We start from the raw sequence: 27,172 nt of genomic DNA on the forward strand, positions 1-27,172 counted from the left end.
ACGGAAAGGGAGGGAGACGGAAAGGGAGGGAGACGGAGAGGGAGTGAGATGGAGGGAAAGGGAGGGAGACTGATGGGGAATGACATGGAGAGAACGGGAGGGAGACTGATGGGGAGTGAGAGGGAGGGAAAGGGAGGGAGAGGGAGGGAAAGGGAGGTAAATGGAGGGAGAGGGAGGGAAAGGGAGGGAGACGGAGAGTGAGTGAGTGGGAGGGAAAGGGAGTAAGAGGGAGGGGGAGGGAAAGGAAGGGACATGGAGGGAGAGGGAGGGAAAGGGAGGGAGACGGAGAGGGAGTGAGAGGGAGGGAAAGGGAGGGAGACGGAGAGGGAGTGAAAGGGAGGGAAAGGGAGGGAGATGGAGAGGTAGTGAAAGGGAGGGAGATGGAGAGGGAGGGCGAGGGAGGGAAAGGGAGTAAGAGGGAGGGGGAGGGAAAGGAAGGGACATGGAGGGATAGGGAGGGAAAGGGAGGGAGACGGAGAGGGAGTGAGATGGAGGGAAAGGGAGGGAGACTGATGGGGAATGACATGGAGAGAACGGGAGGGAGACTGATGGGGAGTGAGAGGGAGGGAAAGGGAGGGAGAGGGAGGGAGGGAAAGGGAGGTAAATGGAGGGAGAGAGAAGGAAAGGGAGGGAGACGGAGAGTGAGTGAGAGGGAGGGAAAGGGAGGGAGATGGAGAGGTAGTGAAAGGGAGGGAGATGGAGAGGGAGGGCAAGGGAGGGAAAGGGAGTAAGAGGGAGGGGGAGGGAAAGGAAGGGACATGGAGGGAGAGGGAGGGAAAGGGAGGGAGACGGAGAGGGAGTGAGAGGGAGGGAAAGGGAGGGAGACTGAGAGGTAGTGAAAGGGAGGGAGAGGGAGAGGGAGGGAAAGGGAGGGAGATGGAGAGGGAGTGAGAGGGAGAGGGAGGGAAAGGGAGGGAAATGGAGGGAGAGGGAGGGAAAGGGAGTGAAAGGGAGTGAGAAGGAGAGTGAGAGGGAGGGAGACGTAGAGGGAGGGAGAGAGAGAGTGAGTGAGTGAGAGAGAGAGTGAGAGAGAGTGAGTGAGACAGTCAGAGTGAGACAGAGGAAGACAGGAGAGAGGGAGGGAGAGAGGGAGAGAGAGCTAGAGAGAGGGGGAGAGAGCTATAGAGAGGGAAGGAGACCGAAAGAGAGAGAGAGAGGTGTGTGTATGCCGGGATGGCTCAGTGGATGAAGGCGTGCGCTGCAGGGACCTGTGATAAACCTCATGGTCAGTTTTATGTTGTTGCTCTAGCCCCGCCCCTCTCCCACTCACCCCGCCACCACCGATGCGGCCCTCGGACACAAACCAAACTGTCAATTTGGCCCCCGGGAGAAAGTTTGTGAGTACCCATGGCTTAAGGCAACTGTTGGTATTTTATACCTGGAAGGTGCCGGGTTTGACGCAAGGTTGGACATAAGACGTCACTAAGAACTAAGAGTTCTTTCTGGACTTCAGGAGTTCTTGTTCAAATCAAAACAAAAGCAGGGGGGTTTTCCCGGGCTGCTGGAGGATTGATTTGTTTAAAGAATGCGTTGTGCTTTCAAGAGTCGATGGAAGTAGCCGTGCTGTGCTTTGGATTGCATGGGCTATTACTGAATATGAATCTGATTCTTATGCCTGTATCAGGATATTATTGATTATAACCTCACAAGGGCATAAATCGGGAATGTAGAATTAGGGTCCTAGATCTGAACACGACAAGCTCAGCTCATCATGAGCACACGGCCACCGTGGCTGGTTAAAAACCGGAATAATAATTGATTGGCTCCAGGATACCGGGAACCCCTGCATACCAGAAGCATTAAAAACATTTGCCAATATTTTTGACCAAAATTTGGGGTCACACTTATAGAGATCTGCTGGTACCCCATAGGGTCCTGGGGCTTTGTTACTCGCGGTCTCCTTTATTGCCTTTTCAATGTCCATCTCACTAAACACGAATGGGGCTGTTCCTAGTCGAGGAGGAGGACTAGCAATAGACAATAGTGTACCACCAGGGTCACAGATCGCTCCAAAGTGGGCTAGCCACTGTGCCTCAGTAATATTGCATTCCTGCGCTTTGTTCTCCACATAAGAAAAAAAGCAGGCATTTATGATGGACCAAAATGTAGAGCTATCTTTTAGGACTTCTACTGAGAGAAGAGCATTCAGAGCCTCTGCCTTAATTTCTACTTTCCGAGCGTGCACTGCCAGCTTATACTGCTTACCAAAGCTGGCTACCTCCAACCTATCTCGAGGTGTCCTCTTCAGTGCTGATATGAGTAGACGATGGGCTTTCGAGCAGGTTTCGTCAAACCACCTAGGCCCACGGTTCTCTTTGAACCCAGTTCCAAACGTCAGATATGTTGCAATCTGGCTACAAATACCCTCAAATGCTTGAAGGACCAAGTCCTTTGGGTTTGAGGGATCCACGCATATAGCAAGATTTCCTTCAGCCTTTCTGCAGAAATCCATGAAAAAATACATCGGTGGTTACTTTTGACCACTTGAGCCTCCTCCCCTGGTCCCGGTCTACCAGGCAGTTAGCTCCGCAGTCTTCACCCCCCAGGTCCACAATACCAACCCTGCCATCCAGTTCTAGAATAACAGGATTGTGATTGCTATACGCTGACACCCTGGCATTATAAGAAACTACTTTATCCAACCACCTGGACACAAAGGCAGGCTGCATCTACAGAGCCTAAGGCAGAGCGAGGTTGTGTGCGCTCCCAAGCAGCAGGACGTTTGTTTTCAATATTTTCTCACGGTGGTCCGACCGTGGGGAGCTGCACCATTGGAAGCTGGGGGACCTTTAACCAGTTACAAGGCTGCCGTTTTGAACATTTCATCACTGGATCAGCACGTCGCTCTATATGCAAATTAGAGACTGTCTGAGTGAGTCAGACCTACTAAGGTTGCATTGAAATAAAATGATTGCAAAAACGAACAATTGAAAGGTGTTGCTGCACTTTGAAGACTCCAGGTCCCATCATGCAATGAATGAACACTTTGCACACGCCCATTGGGTGCCGTCATAATTGAAATAAAGGATGGTAATTAAGCAGCTGCGCATTCAGATGTCGTTTTTGAGCCCAGGAAGAAGAGGTTGTGAAACCTTGAAACGCGTTGGCAGCAGGAAGAGTTTAAATGGAACACAAAGGCAGGCTGCATCTACAGAGCCTAAGGCAGAGCGAGGTCGTGTGCGCTCCCAAGCAGCAGGACGTTTGTTTTCAATATTTTCTCGCGGTGGTCCGACCGTGGGGAGCTGCACCATTGGAAGCTGGGGGACCTTTAACCAGTTACAAGGCTACCGTTTTGAACATTTCATCACTGGATCAGCACGTCGCTCTATATGCAAATTTTGGATTATGTAATTACAGACTTTGAAATGTTCTCTTTCTGCAAAGATTTGGTAATCTCTTATACCCCCTTGAGCGATCATAAAATCATTAAATTAACTGTTTCTTTAACATCTCCTGAAGCTGACCTCTGGTCATTAAAGAACAGAGGTTTCACCATTAATAGTCACTCAGAGAGATGTTATTGGAGATCTAGTTATAACAAAGATGTACAAAACATCCTTACCCAATTTCTAACTGAGCTTGACTATTGGCAGGGAAGGGAATTTATGTTCCTCAAAACCCTTATCCAAAAAATTACTGAAATAGTTAGGACTTCAGGAAATTTTAAAAAGAAAAGTTTCTCTCCTAGTCCTCTATTAAGGTTGAATAAAGAAATTAATAAAGTTGTTAGGATGCAATACCTAAATAGATCTGGAGAGCTTGGGTTAAAACTAGCTTTATTAAAAAGAAGGAGGGTGAGATTGAGAGCCAAATTAAAAAGAGATAAAGAAGATATCTTATGGATTAAGCTAAAAGAGGCATCTAAGTGTAAAAACGTCAGAGATTTTTGGTCTATAATAAGGCAAGGATGTGGATCTGTAACAACGTCCACTCCGATTGCAATCACTGAAAATGTCTGGACCCAATTTGTGACTACTCTATATGCGTCCAACCATGTAGGGACCGATGTTTGGGTTCCAGATTTCAATTCTGACGTTATAATGGAACTCCCCACTGAGCACACCATAGCCAGTGCAATCAGGAATATGCGCTCTTCAGGGGCTATGGGACCAGATGAAGTGCCTATGTCCACAATTAAGCAAGATGTAACTACTTGGAGTAGGATCCTTCTTCCAGTGTTTCAGGTGTGTTTTAAAACAAGAGCAGTCCCGGAATCTTGGCGGGGAAGCATCCTGATCCCAATTTTTAAAAAAGGGGACCGGGCTAATCCCGCTAATTACCGTCTAATTGCATTATTGGATGCTATAGGGAAAATTTTCGCTAAACTTTTATTAATATCTATAACAGAATGGGCAGATAAAAATAATATTATACCCAGGGAACAGACAGGTTTCCGAAAAGAGCACGGAACTCTGGACAATTTAACCATGCTACAGGTAATAGTAGATAAATATGTTCGTGTGCGTGGTGGAGGTGTATATGCAGCATTTATAGATTTCTCTGCAGCGTTCGATAGGGTGGACAGGCCAACGCTGTGGAGAAAGTTGACGGCATTGGGTATGCCGGGGCATTTATTGGACTTAGTTAAGTCCTTGCATTGGAACACATGGTGTCGGGTGCTACAAGGAGGTGATAGGGGTCTCTCCCAAGCCATCCCATCCTGCAATGGCCTAAAACAGGGATGCATACTGGCACCCACTTTGTTCTCCCTATATATGGCTGATTTGCCAACTGCTGTTGCTGACTGTGAGGGATTAGCCCCAAAAATTGGAGGAACTGCCATACCCATTCTAATGTACGCAGACGATATTCTTGTTCTAGATCTGACCCCGAAAGGCCTTTCTAATCGTCTCCATACATTGAATGAATTCGCCGATGCACACTTTATGAAAATCAATAGTTCAAAAAGTAAAGTTATGTGCATCTTTGGAAAAAAGAAATGCAGGTCCAAGAGTTTTAATTGGACATTAAGTGGTGAAAAACTAGAGGTAGTTAACTCCTATACGTTTTTGGGCAAAATAATATGTTCTAACCTTAGTGAGAAACCCCACATTGAAAATAACTCTAGAAAAGCAATGGCCCATGGGAGGGGATTATGTTCCTTGTACAAAGCGACTGGGAGGAGACACTTCTCATGTTGCCTGGATGTATTCCGTGCAAAGATTCCTGCTACCCTTTTGTATGGAATGGAATTGGTGGATCCATATCAATGGGAGTTTATGCAAAAAATGGAGGGGAAGGTATTAAGGAAAATTTCTTCTTTAAATTCTGCCTGCTCCACTTCATCTTGCAGGCTGGAATTCGGACTGCGAAGTTGTAGGGCTCAAGGGTTAGCTGCTCTAGTAAAATGGATAGCATGCTTGGCCCGAGGCAAACCAGGAACCTTACGAGAAAGCTTAAAAAAGGAGCTCTTGGGCAACTTTAATGAGTTCTCGCAGCTAGTAAAAAACTTCCGACTGGCTGTTTCAATATTGGAATTGGATGAAAGTACGTTGTTTTTACTCTCTCCATTAGAACTAAAGCTAAAGTTAAAAAGTATGTCCTGGGAATACTGCTACAAACTGGATATACTTGCCCAACAGAAAGAGAAAGATAAAGATAGGGAACTCCTGGTTTTAACCTATACACCTAAACAAGCCCAACAATATCTAACTTGGAACATTCCGCATGGTGTCCGTAGGGTATGGTACCTCCTTCGCCACAATTTGCTTCCACTAAATACATTACTTGCAAAATGGTATGGAGTGTCCCCCTTGTGCAATTTTTGTAATAATGCCGTTCAAGATTTTAAACATGTTCTGCTTATTTGCCCAGGGCTGTACTTATTGAGGAAAAAATGGATAAAACCAATCTGTATACAAATGGGAATTACGAATGTAAAAATGTTTTTTAATGCTCTCCTCTGCCCCCCTAATGAAATGTTCTGTTTTAGAATTTTTAAATATTTTAAAGAATTTTTAGATATCTATTAATGTGATTATGGTGAGATGTTGATGAGTGTAACTGCATATAATCAAGTGGTCGTTTAGTCGTTGTATTAAGGTTGTGTTTTAAAGTATGTTCACATGTATGTTATTTTATGTGGCCCTCATTGAGAGCCAAATCATAATAAACTTTTGACTTTGACTTTGCAAATTAGAGCCTGTCAGAGTGAGTCAGACCTACTAAGGTTGCATTGAAATAAAATGATTGCAAAAACGAACAATTGAAAGGTGTTGCTGCACTTTGAAGACTCCAGGTCCCATCATGCAATGAATGAACACTTTGCACACGCCCATTGGGTGCCGTCATAGTTGAAATAAAGGATGGTAATTAAGCAGCTGCGCATTCAGATGTCGTTTTTGAGCCCAGGAAGAAGAGGTTGTGAAACCTTGAAACGCGTTGGCAGCAGGAAGAGTTTAAATGGCACACAAAGGCAGGCTGCATCTACAGAGCCTAAGGCAGAGCGAGGTCGTGTGCGCTCCCAAGCAGCAGAACGTTTGTTTTCAATATATACATATATATATATATATATATATATATATATATATATATATATATATATATATATATATATATATTCGGTATGTTGTCGTCCAAAACTCAGCATACTCAGCCGAACTAAAGGATGAAGCGAGACCCGATCTTTGGTGTAGATTATTTTATTGCCCAACACCAGTCAGCCATTAATTATTATTTTTTTTTTTTTTTTAAGACGTTTATTATTGTGAAAAAAAAGTGCAGTACATATAGCAAAGCCTACAACCCTGCGGGCCGGCTGCGAGAAGTCTGTGTATTGTTGGGACATAGGGTTACAGGGGAGGACATTATGCATCGTCTCGTTCGTTGTCTGGCGTGCCTTGTCACTAGTAGATTATGCATACTCTTCGCATTTCGCACACGATCATTTCTATAATTGACGTCTCATTTTACATTTTTCTAAAATTCAACCATTAACTCTTCAACATAAAACAGGGCTGTTCACATCGGTTTGTCCCAGTGTGTCTGTGATGCCAGTGCTGCACCACGTACCATCGGTGCGCACGGCACCAATGTCCCATCAACTTGTTAGGCATGCGCTGGTGGCGCATCAGTGAGATGTGGGATCTATGGCTCGCTTGTATGGTTAGCTGTAAAGCTGGTGGGGAACAGGTTCGGTGAGCGGTGGTGTACCCCCATCTGTCGGTTCAGTGTACGGCGTGTGTGGCAGACATATGTGTCGCCCCTGTTGCACTTTCGGTGGGTGTCACCCGCTCCCGTGTTCCCTGCCGAGTGTCCAGTCAGCGGCACCTGTCCGCCGCTGTGTGATGGTGGGTATTCACGCAGCTAGTAAGAACAGGAGTGCGAAACCTTTAACATGGGATTGCGTAGGGGGGGTCGGAAATGGGGGGGGGGGAGTGTACTCGTGGGGGCTGTGTCAGGGCAATGGTGCTAAGAGCAGTGGTCGGGCCATTGTGTGGTGGAGGGCTCTCGTGTGTGTGGCTGATTGTGGTCATGGCTTGTGTGTCGGGGGGTCGGTGTTGCTCTCATGGAGGGGGGGGGTGAGCGCGGCGCGCAGCCCTGTCTATGGTGTCGCCGCTCGCGGGGCGCCTACCCTTCTCAGCTGTCTCTGCGTGAGCCCCCTGGCCTCGCCCTCCCCCCGCAGGGACCCCAGGATGTCATCCCAGACGTGTGCGATCGGGAACTGCCTCAAACCCGCTATCTCCTCTCCTCGCAGTGCCGTGCCCTCTGCTCTGGCCCAGTTGATAAAGGATGTGTACCAGTGTGCGGGGGTTGGCGGTTCTCTTCTTTTCCAGTGCCTGGTGAGCAGGCGCTTGGCCGTGATAAGGCCTAGGTCCCAGAACCGGGCTTGTGTTTTATTTTGCTTAGTCCTCTTGTATAGCCCAAGAACGCATGCCTCCCACGTGTTAGGTAGCCCCGGGCCTGTGCTGTGTGTCAGGAGCGATGTCACCTCCCCCCAGTATGTGGACAGAGTCGGGCAGCTCCAAAGCATGTGCAGGATGTCGGCATCCAGCAGGTCGCATCTGGGACAGGCTGCGGTGTCTGTCGCGAAGTATTTATTTATTCTGTCTGGCGACAGATATGCCTGGTGCAGTATGTACAGCTGAATAGTGCGGAAGCGGGAGTTACGTGGGACGTTCACAGGGCTGGCTAGGACCAGTTTCCATTCTTTGTCTGTCCATTCCCTCCCTCGGTGGGTCGCCCATTTGTCCCTAATCGGTTGTGTGGGCCTCTGGGTGTGTATGAGGAGCGCCTGTGCCAGCCAGTGTGTAATGTGTGAGCCTCTGCCCATAACATGTAGGTATTGGATCAAGTGATGGAGTGGTGGCTCCTCCTGGATATCCCCCCAGGACTCCGTGTACGCCCTCACCACTGACGCGTGGAGCAGGAATTGCCCCGCCCGCAGGCCAGTGCTCTCTGATAGTTCCGCGAAAGGAAGCAGGCCCCCGTCCGTGTAGAGGTCTCCCATTGTCTCCACTCCGGCGGCAACCCAGGGTTCCATGTTGCGTAGCGACACCATCCCATTCCTCCGGGGGGTGCCCAGCAGGGGAAGGGCGGGGGCATACGGCTTGACATTCTTTGTCAGCTTCAAGCAGCGAAGGAAACATTTGCGGGCTACGGCCATGTGCAGGGGCAGAGGGCGAGGTCCCTTGGTCAGGGGGTGAAACAGGGCACACACCTGCGGGTGCGTCCATTGGTAGTCCGCGTTGGCGGTGTCGTCGAGGTGTGAGTCGCTAAGCCAGTACGTGACCCATTGCAGCTGTGCTGCCAGGTAGTACAACTCCATATTGGGGACCGCCAGCCCTCCCTCCGCCGTCGGGAGTACAACTTCGCCAGGGCTACTCGTGGGCGCCCCGCGTTCCAGATAAAGCCGCGGAGCATCGACTCCAGTTCGCGGAAGATCCTTGTGGGGACATACAGTGGGACATTTGCAAAGTGGTAGAGTAGTCTCGGTAGCGCAATCATTTTAGACAGAGCGATCCGGCTAGGCACATTCAATGGCAAGGTCTTCCAGAAGTTCATCTGGGCCCTCAGCGAGGACACGGCGCGCACCAGGTTGCCCTCCAGTATATTCTGCGGGTCTCTGTAAATGTGCAGCCCGAGGTACTTGAACGTAGTCGGGTACCAGGTAAGCCGGGCGCCACCAAGGTGTACCTCGCATTCCTCCAGGTCCGGGCTGAAGGCGTACACTCCGGACTTGGTCCAATTGACCCTTAGGCCCGACACCCCTTCAAAGGTCCGGAATATGTCCGACAGTGTTGCAGGCACCGCAGTGAGGTCTCGCACATAGAGTAATAGGTCGTCCGCGTATAGCGAGACCGTGTGCACCCCGTCAGCCAGCGGGATCCCCCATTCCACTCCCTTGTCCCGCAGTAGAGCTGCCAGGGGTTCGATGGCCAGGGAGAAGAGAAGGGGCGACAGGGGGCAGCCTTGTCTGGTACCCCTGCGTACCCGCACCGTCTCCGACAGCAGCTTGCCCGTCCGTACGCGGACGTTAGGTCTCTGGTATAGCAGCCCGACCATGTCCATGAAGGCATCCCCGACACCGAGTTTGTCCAGCACCGCTCCTAAGTACGGCCACTCCACCGAGTCGAAGGCCTTCTCCAGGTCTAAGACGAGGCACCCCGACCTCGGCCAGTGTATTGTGGCCGCTTCCTGGACTCGGAAGAGACGTCGCAAGTTACGGGAAGTGCTCCTCGCCGGCATGAACCCGTTTTGGTCTGTATGTACCAGTGCCGGGACCTCCAGGGTCAGGCGGTGGGCCAGCAGGGAGGTGAATACTTTGTAGTCCGTGTTCAACATGGCTAAAGGCCTGTAGGACCCCATGCACGTGCCATCCCTTCCTGGCTTCAACAGCGAAACCAGGTTCGCCTCGTTTAGTGAGTTTGGGAGCGCCGAGTCCTCGATCGCATGTGCATATAGCTTGAGCATCTCCGGGACCAGTACGTCTGAGCAGGCCTTGAAGAACTCGGCAGGCAGGAAATCGGGGCCGGGAGACTTGCCGTTGGACAATGCGAAGATGGCCTCTCGCATTTCCTCTTGGGTGAATGGGCCCCCTAAGTCTTCCTGTTGCGCGTTCGTCAGGGAAGGCAGTTGGATGTCAGCAAGGAAATCCGCAAAGGTGGCCGCTGAGACCCTCAGCTGTGACTTGTATAGGGTCTGGTAGTGCCCCACAAATGCCTGGTGTATCTTGCTTTGTGTGTACGCGATCTCCCCTCCAGCTGTCCGAATAGCGGATACTGGTTCCGTGCGGGATTCCTGTTTGACCAGCCAAGCCAGCAATCTCCCCGGCTTGTCGCCGTGTTGGTGCACCCGCGCTGAGTGGGCCGCGAAGTTGACGTGCCTCAGTCTTTCTAGTAGCGCTGCATGTTCCTCACGGGCCTCCCTTAGCCGGTCACCCGCGCCGATCACCGCCTCCCGCTCCCAACGGAGTAAGTCCGCCTCCACCCTGCATAGGTCCGCCTCTAACTTCTTCTGTATGCTCCCTTGTGTGCCCAAGCAGTGACCCCGTATCACCACTTTGAAGGCGTCCCATTCCACACTCGGGGAGGACGCCGTGCCTGAGTTGTCGGTGAAGTACTGTGCTACTCGGGCCTGCAGGGCGTCTCTGAAGGGGGCGTCGAGCAGCAGAGCGGGTTGTAGCCGCCACGTGGGTATGGGTGGGTGTGGGCGTTCCCATGCTATTGCCAGCGTGTGTGGGTTGTGGTCTGAATGTGTCCGGCCGAGGTATTGCGACTCAGTAATGTGCGGCAGCATTTCCGTTGTCACCATGAATCTGTCCAGGCGGACATGTAGCGTGTGTGCCCCCGAGTAATATGAATATACCCTGGAGTCTGGGTTGTGCGCGCGCCATGCATCCTTGAGGTCCCACTGTGTCGCCCATCTTGTGAACGCCTTCGCAGCCCCTAAAGATGTAGCATCTGGCCTGGGCGGGGTCGAGCGGTCCAGTACAGGGTCTAGCACTGTGTTGTAGTCACCTCCCAGTACCCAGGGGACTCCGTGCCAGGGCGCCAATTTTTCCGATAGGTGCGTCAGGAAGCTTCCCTGGTCTGTGTTCGGAGAGTAAACGGACGCCAGGACTACTGGCTGCCCGTCCATCCGACCCTTCACTAGTACATACCTCCCCCCCTGGTCCGTGAGCACTTCCGACATTGTGAAGGGGGTGCCCGGCCTAACCCACAGTAGTGTCCCACGGGCAAACGAGGAGTATTCTGTGGCGTACAATTGACCCCTCCACCTGTGCCGTAGTGCAGCCACTTCCGCCCCGCATAGGTGTGTCTCCTGCAGGAGTGCGATCTGTACTTGCTGCCTTTTCAGGTAGGAATATATCTGGTATCTGCGCGCGGGTGTGTGCATTCCCCTGATATTCCGGTGCATATCTTAATCGAAGTCATATTAGCGGTGCGTACTCCTCCCCATCCCTCGTACAAACAGCAGCTCCACCAGGGGCTCTCCCATCGCCATCCTCAGCATGCCCATCTCCACCCCCCGTAGTACACTTAGCATTGTTCAGGTAGACATTAGGTAGGGAAAAAACAATAAACAACATTAACCAACTGTGGGCGAGACCCACTGAAATACCAAAGGGGCAGTGGCGAAACGGGCCACCGTCCATAATCTCAATTGAGAGGGACAACAGTTCCAGTCTAAGGGGCAGTGCGCATAAGCACGGTTGAGGCTAAGAGGAAGTTAAGTCAGTTAAAGGGATTCCAGTTCCATCCCCGAGCCTCAAATTGCAGGCCGTTTGCTGGCCACCGGCTGTGGACTGGCACACGACGTCGCTCTGGTCCCATGGGACCCCGCTTGTGTGGACCCCGACCATTGGGGGGGAAGGGTCGCGGTTCTGTGCGGGCTCTCGGCCCCAGTCAGGGAGGGCACCCCTCCCCTTCCAGGCCGCATCTGCAGACGGCCAAGGATGAGCACGGGTCAAGGGGCAACCCCACCATCACCAACCCCGTCAGCCACCAACGCCACTTAGGCAGTACTCACTGTTTCTGTGGTCCGCTATCCATTCGGCCGGCAGGGGGGGAGAGGAGCGCACCCCCGGTTGCACCTGGCGCTGGCTGCGCCTCAGCGTCCCGTCGACCATTGCCGCATCCCCCCCGCCTGGACGGTCATTTTCCAGACTTCTCCTGTGGGGCTAGTGGATCAGGTCTGAGGTTTGCGGCGTGACCACCGGCAATTCCACAGAGATCTGTGAGTTCGGGATCCCGTAGATGGCTTTGTCGTCGTCGCTGGGCGCTGTCTGCTGTCCGTCCTCGAGGTGTGGTTCCTGGGAGGGTGGGTTGCTGAGCTGGGAAACTTTCCGCATCGCATCGCGTTGTTCCTGGAGCATCTGATCCAACGGTGGAGAGTGTCGCGAACCTTCCTCTGCCCGCTGGGACTGTTGAGTTCCGTGTCTCCGGCGGTGCCGTGGGCCGCGCCGCCTGGGCCATGCCTCGCCCCCACGATGGTGCTTGGGTGCCGCGTCTGTGCCTCCGTCCAGCCACTCGCTGACCTCCCTGGGGGTCCCGAAGAAGTACGTGTTGTCCCCCGCCACCACTCTCAGCTTTGCGGGGAAGAGCAGGGAGTATTTGAGGCCTGCAGTGCATAACCTCCTCTTAACTTCCAGGAAGTCGTGTCTCTGGCGTTGCACCTGGATGGTGTAGTCGGGGAAAAACATGATTGTCGCATTGTCTATGCGGATTTCACCCATCCGCCTCGTTTCCCGCAGCACTGTGTCACGGTCCCTGTAGTTCAGTATCCTGAAGAGTAGTGGTCTTGGGTTGGCACCGGTCGCGTAGGGCCTGGTCGGTACTCGGTGCGCGCGTTCCACGACAAAGTGGGGCGAGAGCGTGCCTTCAGGCAACAGGGTCCGTAGCCAGTCTTCCACATGTTGTGCGGGGTGGTTCCCTTCCCATTTTTCCGGGACACCTACGAGCCTGATGTTGTTGCGTCTCACCCTCCCTTCCGCATCTTCGGCCCTGTCTTCCAGGAACTCTACTCTGTTCAGGAGGTCCTGCACGTGCCTGTCCGTTTGGGTGACTTTGGGCTCGATCTCCTTCATCGCGCCCTCCAGGGCTGTGGTTCGGTCGGACAACTTCCTGTGGTCGTCCCGCAGGAGGGTCAGGTCCACAGCCACGCCGTCTATCTTGGACTCTAGGGAGGTCCTGGTCTGCTGGAGCGATTGTTCCATTCGCTCGACGGCCGCCAGCACGCTGTCTAGTCTCGTGGCCAATTGTTCAGCAGCCATTTTGTCGAGCTGCTTGTTTGTTTTCCCTTTCTGCGGGGCCCCACCAGTCCTGGTGCGGGTCCGCACCCCTCCTGACATGTGCGGGGGTGCACGTCCAGCAGAGTCGTTGTCTCCGCCACTCTGGTGGCACCTCTGGGATCACCCCCCGCCTGGGTTGGGGGTCCGTTGATCCGAGGTTCCCCTCTCGACTGTGGCCGGCGTCTTCGCGGGGGGGTGGGGGGTCTGGTGGGTCTCCTCCCCTCCGTGGCCCAGCTCCGCCACGCAGCCCCTAGTGCAGTGGGTGTCCCAAGGGTCCGGGTGTCTCGTGTGTGGTCGGTCACCCCTTCCTGGCCTTTTTTCCCCCCTGCACGTGTGCCTGTGCGGAGGGGGGGGGAGTCCGCAAATGTCTCTTCAGTTGTCCTCACTGCGGGGGGGGTGTCCGCTGTGCCACCAGCCGTTGATCGCAGGCCTGACCGGGGGCACCGGCCCGTGGTGGCGAGTTGTAGGTGGCCTCTCCACCCCAGTCCCTCCGTATCTGCGCTCGTGTCCGTGACTCCCCGGGTGGCGCCCGGTGTTGTGCGGCGCCCCAGGGGCCGCCCGACTCTCCCCCTCCTCACCGGATCAGTTCGCGCTCCTCGGTCGCCTCAGGCGCGCTGGTGGCAGTTTTACTGGATTTGCGGCGTGGGTGCTGGGCCCTCGTCGTCCTCTGGTCAGGGCAGTAGCGAAAGGGCTGTGCCCCTGCCGAGCCCTTGGCGGTCGCCCTCTGAGCGGTAGCAGGCTGCTGGCGGCCCTCGGGGAGTGTGGGCCGGGCGCGGTGGCGAGTTGTGGGCGGCCTCTCCGCCCCGGTCCCTCCGTGCCTGCCTGTGTGTTCGTGACTCCCCGGGTAGCGCCTGGTGTTGTGCGGCGCCCCAGGGGCCGCCCGACTCTCCCCCTCCTCACCGGGTCAGGTCGCGCTCCTAGGTTGCTTCAGGCTCTCCGGTAGCAGTCTTACAGGGGCTGCAGCGTGGGTGCTGGGCCGTCGTGGACCGCTGGTCGGGGCAGTAGTGGCGAGGCTGGCCTCCGCCGAACCCCCGGTGGTCGTTCCTAGTGTGGCAGCAGTTCGCTGGCGGCCCTCGAGCAGTGTGGGCCGGGGCCTTTACGCTGGGCCCAAGCCCCGGTCTCTCGTAATTTCACTGCCGGCCGGGAGGCCTCCGGGTCCGCAGAAGGGTCGTAGGACAGGCCGGGGTCCGGCCCGACGGAGCCTCGGGTCAAAAGTCGGCCAGGCTGTCGAGATGACCTCCGCGGGTGTCCGCCTGCAATTTCCGGCGGCCTCGATGTATTTTGGCGGATAATTGGCTCGGGGAAGGGGAGCTTTTCATGGAGCTCTACCCGAGCACGTCTTCCGCCATTGCGTGCTTAGCCACGCCCGCCACCAGTCAGCCATTAATATATATACTACCCAATGAGTAGTTATAATGAGGACTGTGCTTCTTTAGGAATTTTCTTTTTTGTTAATAACCCATCAAACACCATTTGTCAGTCGGTCTTAAGTTCCTCCTAGGAACTTTAGACCGACTGACCCGGAACGTCTCCTTTCCCGAACGCGATCAAGCACAACGTGGATGCGTCTATATTAAGACACCCCGATTGCTGGGTGCCGAATCTTCCCTGATGATTGTTATCGTGCCCTGTATCCCTAGGGTAGGTGATAATGGCTACAAAGGTGTAAATTGTTTAGGCATTATTAATGTCCTGATGATGATCCCTGTGATTAGATAGTGGGTTTGAAACGCCCTCGACTTCTTTGTACACCATATACTTATAACGTATACCAAGTGTTATATAATTGTAATGGTGTCACTGAATTTCTGATGCATTATTATCTACAGGAATCAAAAATGTTGTGCCTTGTGTTTTCTGTTTGTATTATTCTTCACCATGCCAATCTGTATGTGTTAGGGTACAGGCTTGTGCCCCACTACATGGAATTGTTGAAGGAAATTCTTATTAATTCTTTGTGATAAGTAAAAGATTGAGACCTCTGTCCGGCTGGACGTGTCCAAAACCAATATAGTAGCCATTGTGTCTATATTTACTACTGTTTAAATTGTGATTTTGCATGGGACCATTGTTGTTTTCATAACTATTGCCCTGCAGCACTGGTTGTGCCGCCTACACAAGTAACCTTTCAAACCTGTCGCAGGCCTGCTATTTCAAGGCCTGTGTGAGCAGTTTACTGCCACTTCTACTTGGCTCGTACAACCACTTGCTAAGCCTTAAACTCCGCTTTTATTACACTTAAGGCACTCCTAAAGTAGGCCATAGATAGCCGTAAGAGCAGGGTGCTGTGTATGTAAAAGGTAGGACATGTACTTTAAAATTTTAAGTGTAGTTGAAAATTAATGGAAATCGTTGCATTCATCGATGAAAATGAAATCTCGTCTTTATTAACAGAATCAGCCATTGTAAACTTTACATCAATCTTGAATTGTAAATATGTAGTCAGGACGGCCCTTAGACCTAGTCCCTTGCAGTAGCGGCTAGTAGGGAACAGGGGTGGATGGATGGTGGGGCGAGTGGGATTTGATTTTTTTTTAAATAAACCACTTACCTTTTCTGCTGTCTCTCCTCCATCCCTCCTTCTCTTCTCTTCCTCACTCCAAGTTGGAAGAAGCAGGCTGCACACAGGCTCCCCTAAGCCAATCACAACACTGCAATGCAGCATTGCGATTGGTCTGAGTTCTGTGGTTCAGAGCTCAGACGGGGACAGGCAGCCTGTGCATGTTCCCACCTGGATATGTAATGCAGCCTGGTGAGGAAAATTCAAAGTGTGCATGACTGTAAGGCTAGCCCAAGACAGCTGGCTAAATAGTCATGTGCACTTTGAGTGTGCTCACCACTCCTCCTCCCTGTGCCACTAGCCCTGCCCCACCCTAACCCAGCCCTGCAGCAACAAAAAATAAAATGATAATAATGTTCCTGGGCTTGGATGGCTGATTGATAGGGCACAGTTGGGAGGGTGTGTAGCTGCAGGCAAACATTTGGGCAGGAAACTCCTATTGATCCCACAGATAGGTGCAGCAACCTTACAATGGCCAAGGGAGATCCCCTCCCCCCCAAAAAAACCACATGGCCGGAGGGGTATGCCCGCTCCTAAAATCATCGTAAAAGTCAGATACCACATGAGTTAGGAAGACATAGCCAATCAGGACCTAGCACACGTAGTGATCATGCGCTCCTCATGACAGACATCTGGACATGTTATCCACTGACCACATTGTGTCCACACGAAGTTGAGACCCACCTGTGGTAACCTTTAGACAATTAATGTCTGACTTCAAAAGCAGCAACCAACATTCCTCACCATATATGGTTCAAAAGAAACTTATACAACCCATCATGTTTTGTCTAAAAGAAGGACGCATACAGATTGTAAATTGAGACAGTCCTCAGACCCTGTGCCTGTAACTGTTCTCCCGGCCGTAATGTTTAATTAAACAAACTGATCCTGTTTTGCCAAACGCCTCTTGTCTTCTGTTTTTAAGGAATTTTTAACTCAAGCAACAATAGAGTTGAACAGTCTAGGAAAGCAGCCTTTGGAATATGATAGGCAGATAATAAAACATTCTCTATTCATAATTCATCTTGTGGGTGAACTCTTGCATTAAAATATTCCAATAATACCATTGCAGTGTTTGAAGCAAAGTTCATGCAACATTCAAATTGTTGGTAAACAAGTTAAATTGCCTTTCATTATACTGCTTCACAGACTGGTTTACGTATGCATTGAATGCAATCAGATAATACAAATGTGTGGTGTTTTGAGACAGCTCTATTTCGCTTATCTGTACCCAATCACATTTTGTTTTCACTTGGTATGAAACTAAAGTTAATAAACCATCAGACGGTCTTCTATAATTTTCTTGGAGGTATATCCCTTATTTCATTCTCAGCCACGATTTGAGCTATTTTCCCTGATTTTATTAATCTCTTCGAGACGTGTAATCCAGATAAATAATCCCAGGATGTGAGGGGAGGTATTTCCCTAATCTAAATCAAGTAAACAATTATTGTCTTGCTCAACACCTCAGGCATTTATAGAAGTTCCTTGTCTGTACTACTTCCCCTCCTCTTTTACTTCCTATATTTCGTACTCTTATGTGTGTGTTGTTGCATAGACAACTGCAAATGCAATTGCGATTGCACTCCTACATCAGAGCAAAAGGCAGATGTAGGTCATGTGCAAAACGGATCCACAGCTGTGGACGCAGACATATGATAAATGACACTCAGCTGGCCGAACCCTGTTATTCACTCAGTGTAACATTCCCCACCCTCAGCCCATAATGTCACTGTGCAATGTCCGTGTTAGAACCCGATTCACAGAACTAACTTAAGACAAAATCCTAAACTTACTGCTGTTGGTATTCACAGAAGTTAGGATTTTGTCTTAAGTTTGTCTTAAGACAGACTTAAGACAGGCTTAAGACAGACTTAAGTTAGGATTTTGTCTTAAGTCTGTCTTAAGACAAATTTAAGGTAAAATCCTAACTTCCTTGAATACCAAATGTAGTAAGTTTAGGATTGTATCTTAAGTTAGTTCTGTGAATCGGGCCCAATGAAGCTATAACCAAGACTGCAACAGAATACACTGCCTAACAAGTAATAACAAGGTAGCCAACAAGCTATATTCTGACTCCATAGTACGTTGTAGGACTATGGGTCACTCCAAGGGGCACACAGCCCTCTGTGATCCTGCCCTCCCACTGGTACGCAGCCCAAAAAAGGGATGCTGGTTCTTAGTGACTGATTTGGGGGGCTAGGGTTGGGAAACCTGCTGATTTTCAGCTGAGAGCAGCTAACTTTAGCAGAAGAGGTTTTCCGTAATCCATTTTGAACAGTTGGGACTAGGCCTCTCCACGCAGCAGGGCTGCTGTGGTACTTCAGGACAGTGCTGCCAGTGGCAGCTGCTTGGACTCACATAGAAGCATTCTCTATTCATCACAGCAGCTGATTTCTCTCTTCAGCATTCCCCGCTGTAGCATCTTGAGCTGCATGGTGGCTCAGCGGCACTGTTGGGATATGTCAGTCTTCTTTTTGGGGTTTCTCCTCAAGTTTCACTCAGGGGTTCATGTTATGTGCCTCCTCGCCCCCTAGCGAAAATCCAACTCTGCATGCAGCACGGTATCCGTTACAAACGTGCATTAACTATTAATTGGGATCCTGATTACCGGGTCAATTATATATGCATACATTCCTCACACACAAAAGGAGCTGTGATTTTTTTGTGTTTTTGTGTTATCTACATGGAAGGTGATGTTTTTAATTGAACAATATAATCATCCATTCAGCTGGAATGTCGACATATTCATTTTCTGGAGGAAAAGCGGGGATGGTGGGTTTCGAGTGATGGCCAAAAGGTCAACTCCTGGGGCGGAGCCTCAACAAACAGCGGAAAGTGCGCATGCGGAGAAAAAGGTAAGAGGAAGGTGGAGTATTATTTTGTTTAATTCTTCCTGATTTATCCATTTAGAAGAGCATTGACTGCCTGAGAATCTGAAATGTCTAAAAAACGAAAACGTGGAGAAAAAAACAACACCAGCGCTCACTTCACAATTCTAGAATCCTACCCTTGCATTCATTTGGATGTCTGTAACTATTCTTTCTTGTCTGACTTGCTATTTTTTCTGTAAATGTAATTTTTATCTTTGAGTAAAAATGTTTTAATCTGTTTTTTTCTTTCTTGTGGAAAGAGCATAACTCTAAATATTGACAAGGGTAAGTCAGTTTGTGTCCACGGAATGGCTCGGTTCTCGCAGCAGCAGTTCATTGTCAAAGGGTTGTTAAATAATGTTAAGGCAAACTGGTGTCTAGCATTCTATTGTAATTGGTACTGGCATGGGTTTGCAGGGACGTCAAGTTTGGTTGCACCAACCCTGTGTATAACTGAAGCCACCCATTATGTTTCGAAAATTTCACGGTGTGGTGATTTGTGCGAGCTGTGACAATGGCATTTATGCAAGGTTTATCTGGCAAGCAGAAACTGAGCTGTACAGCCAATTAATTTAAACCAGGAATGTGGCCATCTGACAGGCAGAAATGTTTTTTCATTGGATCAGAGCCAACGTTCTCACTATGGGGATGTTCAGACATGACCAGTGCCACCCTCTATCCCTTATCCACCACTTCCATATACTCCCGGAACATTACCACTCATTTCCTGAATTTTGAAAAAATAACATAACTTAGATGACCTTGTCACCAATTTAATGGATTACTTTGGGGTTCATTATGATGGCAGTGGGATTGAGACCGCCTGACAAGGAGTCGAAGGTCCCACTTGACATATTTAGATAAGACCTCCGTGGAGGATGTCGGAAACTGCCTTTTTCTACTGCAGCTTGTGCTTTGGCCCAGAAAAGGGCCGCAGCACAAGCCGAGTAGGAACAGGCCTTTTTCAAACATCCATACACAATGTGCCAGGCACCATGTGGTGCCTGGCACACGGTGCATATATGTTTGGGGGCACCAAATATGCCTCTCGGGGGGCAATGGCCCCCTATCGGCTGCCTTTCCATGGCAGTGGGACCACCATGAACAGGCAGTAACAAAGGGACATTGCGACCCTGACAGCGGTGCCTGAGTATGCACCGTCTCCGTTCAGGATCACGATTACAACTGCTGCACCGCCAGAATCAATAGAGCCTGTCTGAGGTGGTGGTCCACCCCCAACAGTCAAGGGAGCGACTGCCTGCATCACAATGTTGCGGTCGGCCCGAAGGGCAGTCTGTCGGTAGCGGTCCTACCAGCATCATATTATGCCCATTTGTTATTAGAGACTGGGTGTGAACAAACAGATGACAAACTCTCCTATAGTCCCAAAACATGGCATTCGAGCCAGCCGTTTGATATCAGCATTGACTTGATTTCCCCAAAAATGACCTGCTGCACAGCTCCCAATACCCACTCCTACCTCTCATCAGCTTAAATCGAAATTGCCTGTGGCCAAAATGGGGGGAGGTTTTGTAAGATCACAAGAACTACATATCTGCTTACACCACCATAACACTTCTTTTATATGCACTCTATACCCAATCCACAAAAACTTTACTTGAACTCTCCGCAAGTCTTTTTCTTTGGGGTGTTACAAATCAGTTCTATAGTGCTTGATGCTGCACTGCAACAAAAAGTATTGTATGACATCAGAGGCAAACTTCACCAGGTTACCACCGTTACAGTATACACACCTACTTTGGAAAATATTTCTTCAAATGTAAATGTACAGGAATTTATATAGCGTAAATCACCGAGCGGTTTCTAAGCGCTTGCTTAGGGAACCCATCCTGGTAGTCCCCTGTGAGATAACCCTGGCAGGGTATCCGCAAGGTGAAAGCCAGGCATCCCGCCGCGAGGGGCCGTTGTGGAGATTAAGCAAGCTATTGCCCAGAGTTGCAGAGTGTGAACCCGTGAATCGAGTAGGCACCGGAGCGAGAATTGTCAAGTCCATGGACATTTTAGGACTCAAGACCCCGCCGAGCCAGGAATTGAACCCTGGTCCCGGGCTGACGTCTGCTTCCAGGTCTGCCTCCTCTAACCAGTGAGCCACACTTCTCCACTCAAATAACTTTAAAAACACTGTCAGCAGAAAGGTCAGCCACAAATGTAGCCTTTACACACCAACACAAGTGGTCGGTTGTGACAAGTAAAGCAAATGCCTGAACTCTTTAAGTGGAATATAAAAAGGCCCTAAAAAATCATTTCTTTCAAGTCTGTCTTGCACACTTAACAGGAAACTCAGGAAGAGCCACTGTGACCAAATGTTTGTCACAAAACCTACAGCATTTACAATTGGTAAACACCCTTTCAACTTCTCAGTCCAAACTCGTCCACCAAAGCCCAATCATATCTATTTCCTGTTTTCTAATGTATACCCTATTGTCCTTTGTGCACTATTGGGACTTTATTATTTGACAAACACTTGAAAGAAAACGCTAGCCACATCTCATCAACAATCCATCTTCTTCCAAAAGTTGTAAACCCTCCATTAAGGTAGTACATCTTGTCTCAAAATCATGCCTGCTCACATACAAAAAGTATAGTACACGCTATAACATTGTAAGTGGAAAGCTTGGCCCTATATGGTAGACACAATTGCTTTTTTTTAGTCACCCTCTCTATTAGTGGCATCGGGTCTCATCCTGTTCTTTAAAAACCAGGATGGGCTTGACCATATTTTAGGGAGCGCTTTGGATAATATTCTACTGGGATCTTTTGATAAAAATACCTCAGAACAACTAGGTATCCCTTTATTGGTGGTGTTCCTGGTATGATTAAAAGGAATATACGTGTGTTGTGTTCGGAATATTGCGCCTACCCCCTGAATGGAGTCAACACGTTTCAGCCTATACTACGTGGCCAATGTGGCCCCTGGCTTTCATCGGGACATATCCAATATAATGCCCAGTAATCAATGTCATTTCAGCCTAACTAGAATCAGTCAAGAAATAGAAAACACATGTAAACATGAACATGCAAAATACACGCAGGGCTCACTCGCTCATTCTCAAATGACTTGATTGTCCTGGGTCCTGTAAAGAAATGGGAATGAAATACATTGGTATCGGGCAATCCCTGCACTTCTGCAGTGCTCTCCTGCATTCACCACATTCAGTGATCACACAGCACCATGCTTGCTACTACGGAGTAAACATGTACGAATGCAAACAAGAGACAAACTCTGGTCATGTGGGTTGAAGTATATTCCTGATCATTATCCTGTAATATTGCAAATTGGGAGGTAACAGCACATGTCATAGCGTGATGTGTAGTACACTCAAAGTTCTTACCCTGAATTTTAGGTACATGTATGTCACACAGGAGGAGTGAGGGACAGGCCTGTGTAGACACACTGAGATCATTTAGAAAGTTATACCATCACCACAATGGCCAGGAGAAGACCCATCATTATACATCATAGAAAGGAAAGGACAGGAAAGTCAGCCAAAAGTAATCTGACAAGTCCAAATCCGTAATAGATGTAGCTGCTCAAATACTCACTTTATCAATGATTCTTACAACATAGCTGCCAAGTTTTCAGATTGCTTATGAGTGGCATTACCATGGTTTAAGCGTGCTTATGTGTGACATTCCTTGACACTGCGAATTTAATTTTAGATAAATTCAGCCAGAAAAATCCCTATAATAAGATGCAAATCAGAAAGTACCCCTTTTTCAGCAACATGAAGCTCTAGAAGTAAGTACCTTTTTTATCCAACTTTAGTTACTTGCACTGACAAGCAGGTCAGCACTACTAAATCGCCAGTCTCACCTTGCAGCACAAGACTCACAGGACCAGTTAGGGTTGTCTAGACTACAGCACCCACAATCCTTTGTCTATTGGAGTGTGGGATCCTCCACACAGCATTACTAAAGCACCCTTCTCACCCCACAGTGCAGGACATACAGGACCAACTGGGACTCTGAACTACAAAGCTCATAATTCTTCTCCTTTTGGAGAGTAGGGGCCATCATGGGTTGTATGATGGAACAGTGAATGCCTTTACCATGCGTGCCTTTACAACGCAGAGTTTACAATGAACATGCCACTACCACGCATGTCTTTACAACATGTCACAACAATGAACTAACATAAAATACGTTATACCATTCACCCCAGTACAGAGATCTGGGCCTAAATCCATCGTGTTCTGCATTCTGTCCATCAACTGTGGTTTTTGCATTAGTCACCCCGAGTGGGATGGGTATGCTTAGACGTAAGTCCCATGCCCTCCACACCACTGGAGTCAAGCTATCCTGGCTGAAGACGGCTGATAGCCAGAAACCGGTCCTAGGATGCTTGATTCCGGTCCAGGAAAGACATGGCTTGGCAGTTCGGGCTGGACTGTTCCCATGAGGCACAGGGTCAAGGCTAATTTGCATATGGCCATGTCTGAACTGGGGTGGTGTGGAGTGCAAAAAACGATGGAGTTTTTGCACTTCCTTTATTTTAACCCTAACTGTGTCACCTGTCCCTAGTTAAAATGGCTCTCGTCATATGTGAAGCTAGTGAAAAAATTACCTCCTTCCAAGAAACAAAACAAATTTAGGGGTCGATTATGATGGCGGTGAATCCCCATCCTCCGGGCCGGTGGAAGCCACCGCCGGCCCGGAGGATGCGGATTCACCGCCGCGGTCCTTGAAAACACCCACTACCAGATCATAATGGCGGTGGGATCAGCGGCGGACGGCAGGTCCGTCCGCCGCTGATCCGCGGGGTCTAGACCACAATATGGTGGCGGTGTCTGCAAGACACCGCCAGCCATATTATGAGGGGTGCGGAGACATGCTTTTCCGCTGCGGATATTCCGCTGTGAAAAAACATGTGGACCTTTGCTTCTGGGGGCCTCTTGTGGGCCCCCAGGATGTTGGGGGGTGGGGGGTGCACATGGGGGGTACCTATGGTACCTGCCGCTTTGTGCATGCACATGCAAAGCATGCATTTTTAACTTTGCGGCGGGTGCTGCTTTAAGCAGCACCTGCCGCAATGTTACATATACAGGATGTGACCGCCAAGGTGGCGGTCACATCCTAATTCCTATGGAGGGAACGCCGCTGCCCCTGCGGGCGGTCCCTCCACCTCGGGGTGGCGGACGGACGCAGGTCCTTCCGCCATCCTAATCGACACCCTAGTGTCTGCCAGATTAATACTCACATAAAAAACAAATTCCAATGCATGGTTTGTTTAAAATAATTGTATACCACTCAAAGAAAATATAAAAACAGCTGTGCACCATTTTGTGCTCAGTGGTACACTGACATTGCTCATGAGCTTGAGAGAGACGATGAAGCCTGAGGCACTTTGCTTCACAAACAATGCTATCTATCTGCACAAGTAGGTACAGTATTTACACAAAACAACTTCAGTATTAACTGACTAACTCCCTAAAACATTTATTAACATATTTTTCTCAAAAAATCCACAGATCTTCTCAAGATTTTGTCCAGACATTCTATTGGAAAGAAATATTGGAGTGTTAACAACATAAGTGAGTTTAGAAAAGGTTTTGTTTACTGAGATTACATTTACAAATAAAGTTGGCCCTGAAAATAATTGTTCTTTAAACAACAAAATCAGCATTAATGGTAGACTATCTGTTACCTCAGGTGATGGGCTGGACAATGGCAGGGGTCAAAAATAGTATTCTTACTGTGCAGGAGTGTTACTTTACTACTTATTCTAACTCCTTTGGGGGCTTACCTCAGGGAAGGTGTTGGACAGTGGTTGGGGGCAAAATTACTATTCTTACTCCTCAGGGGGCTTACCTCAGGGCAGGTGCTGGACACTGGTTGGGGGATGAAATTACTACTGCAACTCAGCCGTGGGCATACCTCAGGGCAGGTGCTGGACAGTGGCTGGGACCAAAGTTACTATTCTAACTCCACCATGTTCTTACCTCTGGAAAAGTGCTAGACACTGACTGGGAATAAAATTACTATTCTAATTCCAAGGGGGCTTAACTCAAGGAGCTGGACACTGACTGAGGGTAAAATTACTACTCTAACGCTGCCAGTTGCTTAACTCTGGGAAGGTGCTCGATAGTGTCTGGGGTTAAAATTACTATTCTAACTCCACCAGTGGCTTATGTTAGGAAAGGTGCTGGACACTGACTAGGGACAACATTACTATTCTAACTCTGCTGGGTACTTACCTCAAGGAAGATGCTGGACACTGACTGGGGGCAAAAATATTATCCAAACTCCACTGGGTACTTTCCTCAGGGTAAGGTGCTGGTCAGTGGCTAGTGAACAAAATACAGAATTTATAGACAAATGATTCCTACATTTTTTAGGTCATTAAAACAGATAGAACTACAAGCAAACCCACTTCGGTGAGTGATTCAAAGACATTTTGGAGAAAAACAACTCCATACTACACAGCAGTTTCCACAATTAAATCAGGTGATTTTTAGGTAAAGTACATGAATGCATTAAGAAAGAGTAAATGTAACACAAATAATGAGAAATTCTTATAAAATCCAATTCTTAAAATCTTACTGTCTACCTTTAACCAGATAGCAATCCAAAGGCAACCTCTGGGAACTGAAACCCCACTTTCAAAGCAGAGAGCACAAGAGACAACTCTTTGCAACCAAAAGCGACAACCATCCAAACATCAGGTAAAAAATCTTGTCAATTCCTTTTCCCTAACCTTACTAACAGCATTTTTAAGGGTAAAAACCTAGCAGAACAAGAAACATCTAAATCCAACAGGGCATATAATCTCAACTCTCTCTCTCTCCACAGAGTGCTGTAAATAACAAAACATTGTTTTACTCTTTACAGGCAAACATTGAGAGGTGTAAAATAAAACATTACAATAAAAATACATTGATACACTCTTTTCTGTTTCTTTTTTTCTCCAGCAGAACCAACAATAATGGGTTCAGCTCAGCGAGCAAGTTATATCCAGTCAAGGTTATGTAATAGGCTTCTAAAATATGGTGGCTACATTTTATGTAAGTAAAGATTGACTGAGCCCAAAAGTCATTGGAGGCATGTAGAATATTTGTCATCCCATTGCAAAGGTAAAACAGTTACTCTGGGTGACAATGTGAAAGGACCACAGAGCATATACACTCTGACTCTGCAATGGAGATAGAAGTAAGAGAAAACCTGCAACAGATACAATTATTAGCAGGCACCTCCAATGAACCATGTGGCTTAGTGTTGCGGGAGGTTGCACAAAACATCTCCGTACACATTGCAAGTAATATGCCAGCAATCCCCGATTTGAGAAGAATGATTCAGAGAACAAAACAGGCAATTAATCCACAAAGTATAACACCACAAACCTACTCGGATATTAACATCCTCTGTGAATTCACTTTTACTTTTACTAATGAACCTTTCCTTCTGCATGACAATAAAAACCCACTCAAACGTATATTAATCTTCTCCACAATGCATTACCTGTCAATCTTAGAAAATACAGAAGTTTGGATGATGGATGGTACTTTCAAGTCAACACCCATCCATTCACCCAAATATACACTATTCACTGCAATATTAAGCAATCCTCAACTTACACTGAGTTTTTATGAGTTATAAAATCCAACATTTTCAACAAAAGTCATAGGAAAATACTAATTGTCTTTGAAATATAGATAGGATATACAATTATTAAACTGTACCCTAATACCTAATTTCAAGAATGTTTTTTCACTTTTCTCAGGCCTATTGGTGAACAATGCAAAAAATATCCTTAGTTGAGGATTACATGTGAAACAGTAAACTGCAAGACAAGTAAAAAAATATATATGCTTTGTACCTCCTGAGAGGCGCTGGTAAAAGGTCTCCCCCTGCGGTCCATCACAAATCGAGCTCTCTAAAATGACAATCAAAGTAACTAACGAAACAGACCCCGGCCAGCCACGACGATTGGTAACAAGTAACGAGCAACAAACCTCTTGGGGCTGGTTACCGCAAGCCCTGTCTCAAATTAGGAGCAGTCAAGATTGAGGCGAGGAAAGACCAGCAGAAAAGGTTCCCGGTGGTCTGGTAGTTTGTTCTTGGAACATCAATGGTCTACAAACAAAACCTTCAGATCCAGATTTCACAGTATTTTTGAGATCCTTTGGTATCTTAATGTTCCAGGAAACCTGGGCGCAGACTACTACCCCTCTTATCATCTATAAAGAATACATGAAAAAAGCCGAAAGAAAGCCTATGGAAGGGCAAAAGGAGGCTTGGCAATTTATATGAACACCAACATAACAAGTGAAACGGTTGAAGTGTCCATGGATGACCCAAATATGCTTGTATTAAAACTGGAAGGTTGGGCTAATAATTATAAATATCCAATCAACGTAGTCAACCTATACATCAATCCAAAGCAAAAAGCCACATCAACCATGAGAATAGCAGCTCACTTACCTCAGTTGAAGGATAGCCATAATAAGTCACATTGGCTAGTTTCCAGAGACTTCAACCTAAACCTTTTTC

General features: G+C 48.6%; 1 protein-coding gene across 1 annotated transcript in view; it reads left to right on the plus strand.

Moving 5' to 3' along the window:
• The window catches only part of LOC147723050 (uncharacterized), a 555,558-nt gene that overhangs the window by 389,248 nt on the left and 139,138 nt on the right, over positions 1-27,172 (plus strand). Inside the window, exon 9 of the mRNA XM_086966920.1 lies at positions 18,523-18,649. Within this exon, the coding sequence (XP_086823046.1) occupies positions 18,523-18,649 (127 nt within the window). The remainder of the gene's footprint in view (positions 1-18,522; positions 18,650-27,172) is intronic.

The sequence above is a fragment of the Lissotriton vulgaris genome, chromosome 4_1 (genome assembly GCF_964263255.1).
Source record: "Lissotriton vulgaris chromosome 4_1, aLisVul1.2, whole genome shotgun sequence".
Taxonomy (NCBI): Eukaryota; Metazoa; Chordata; class Amphibia; order Caudata; family Salamandridae; genus Lissotriton; species Lissotriton vulgaris.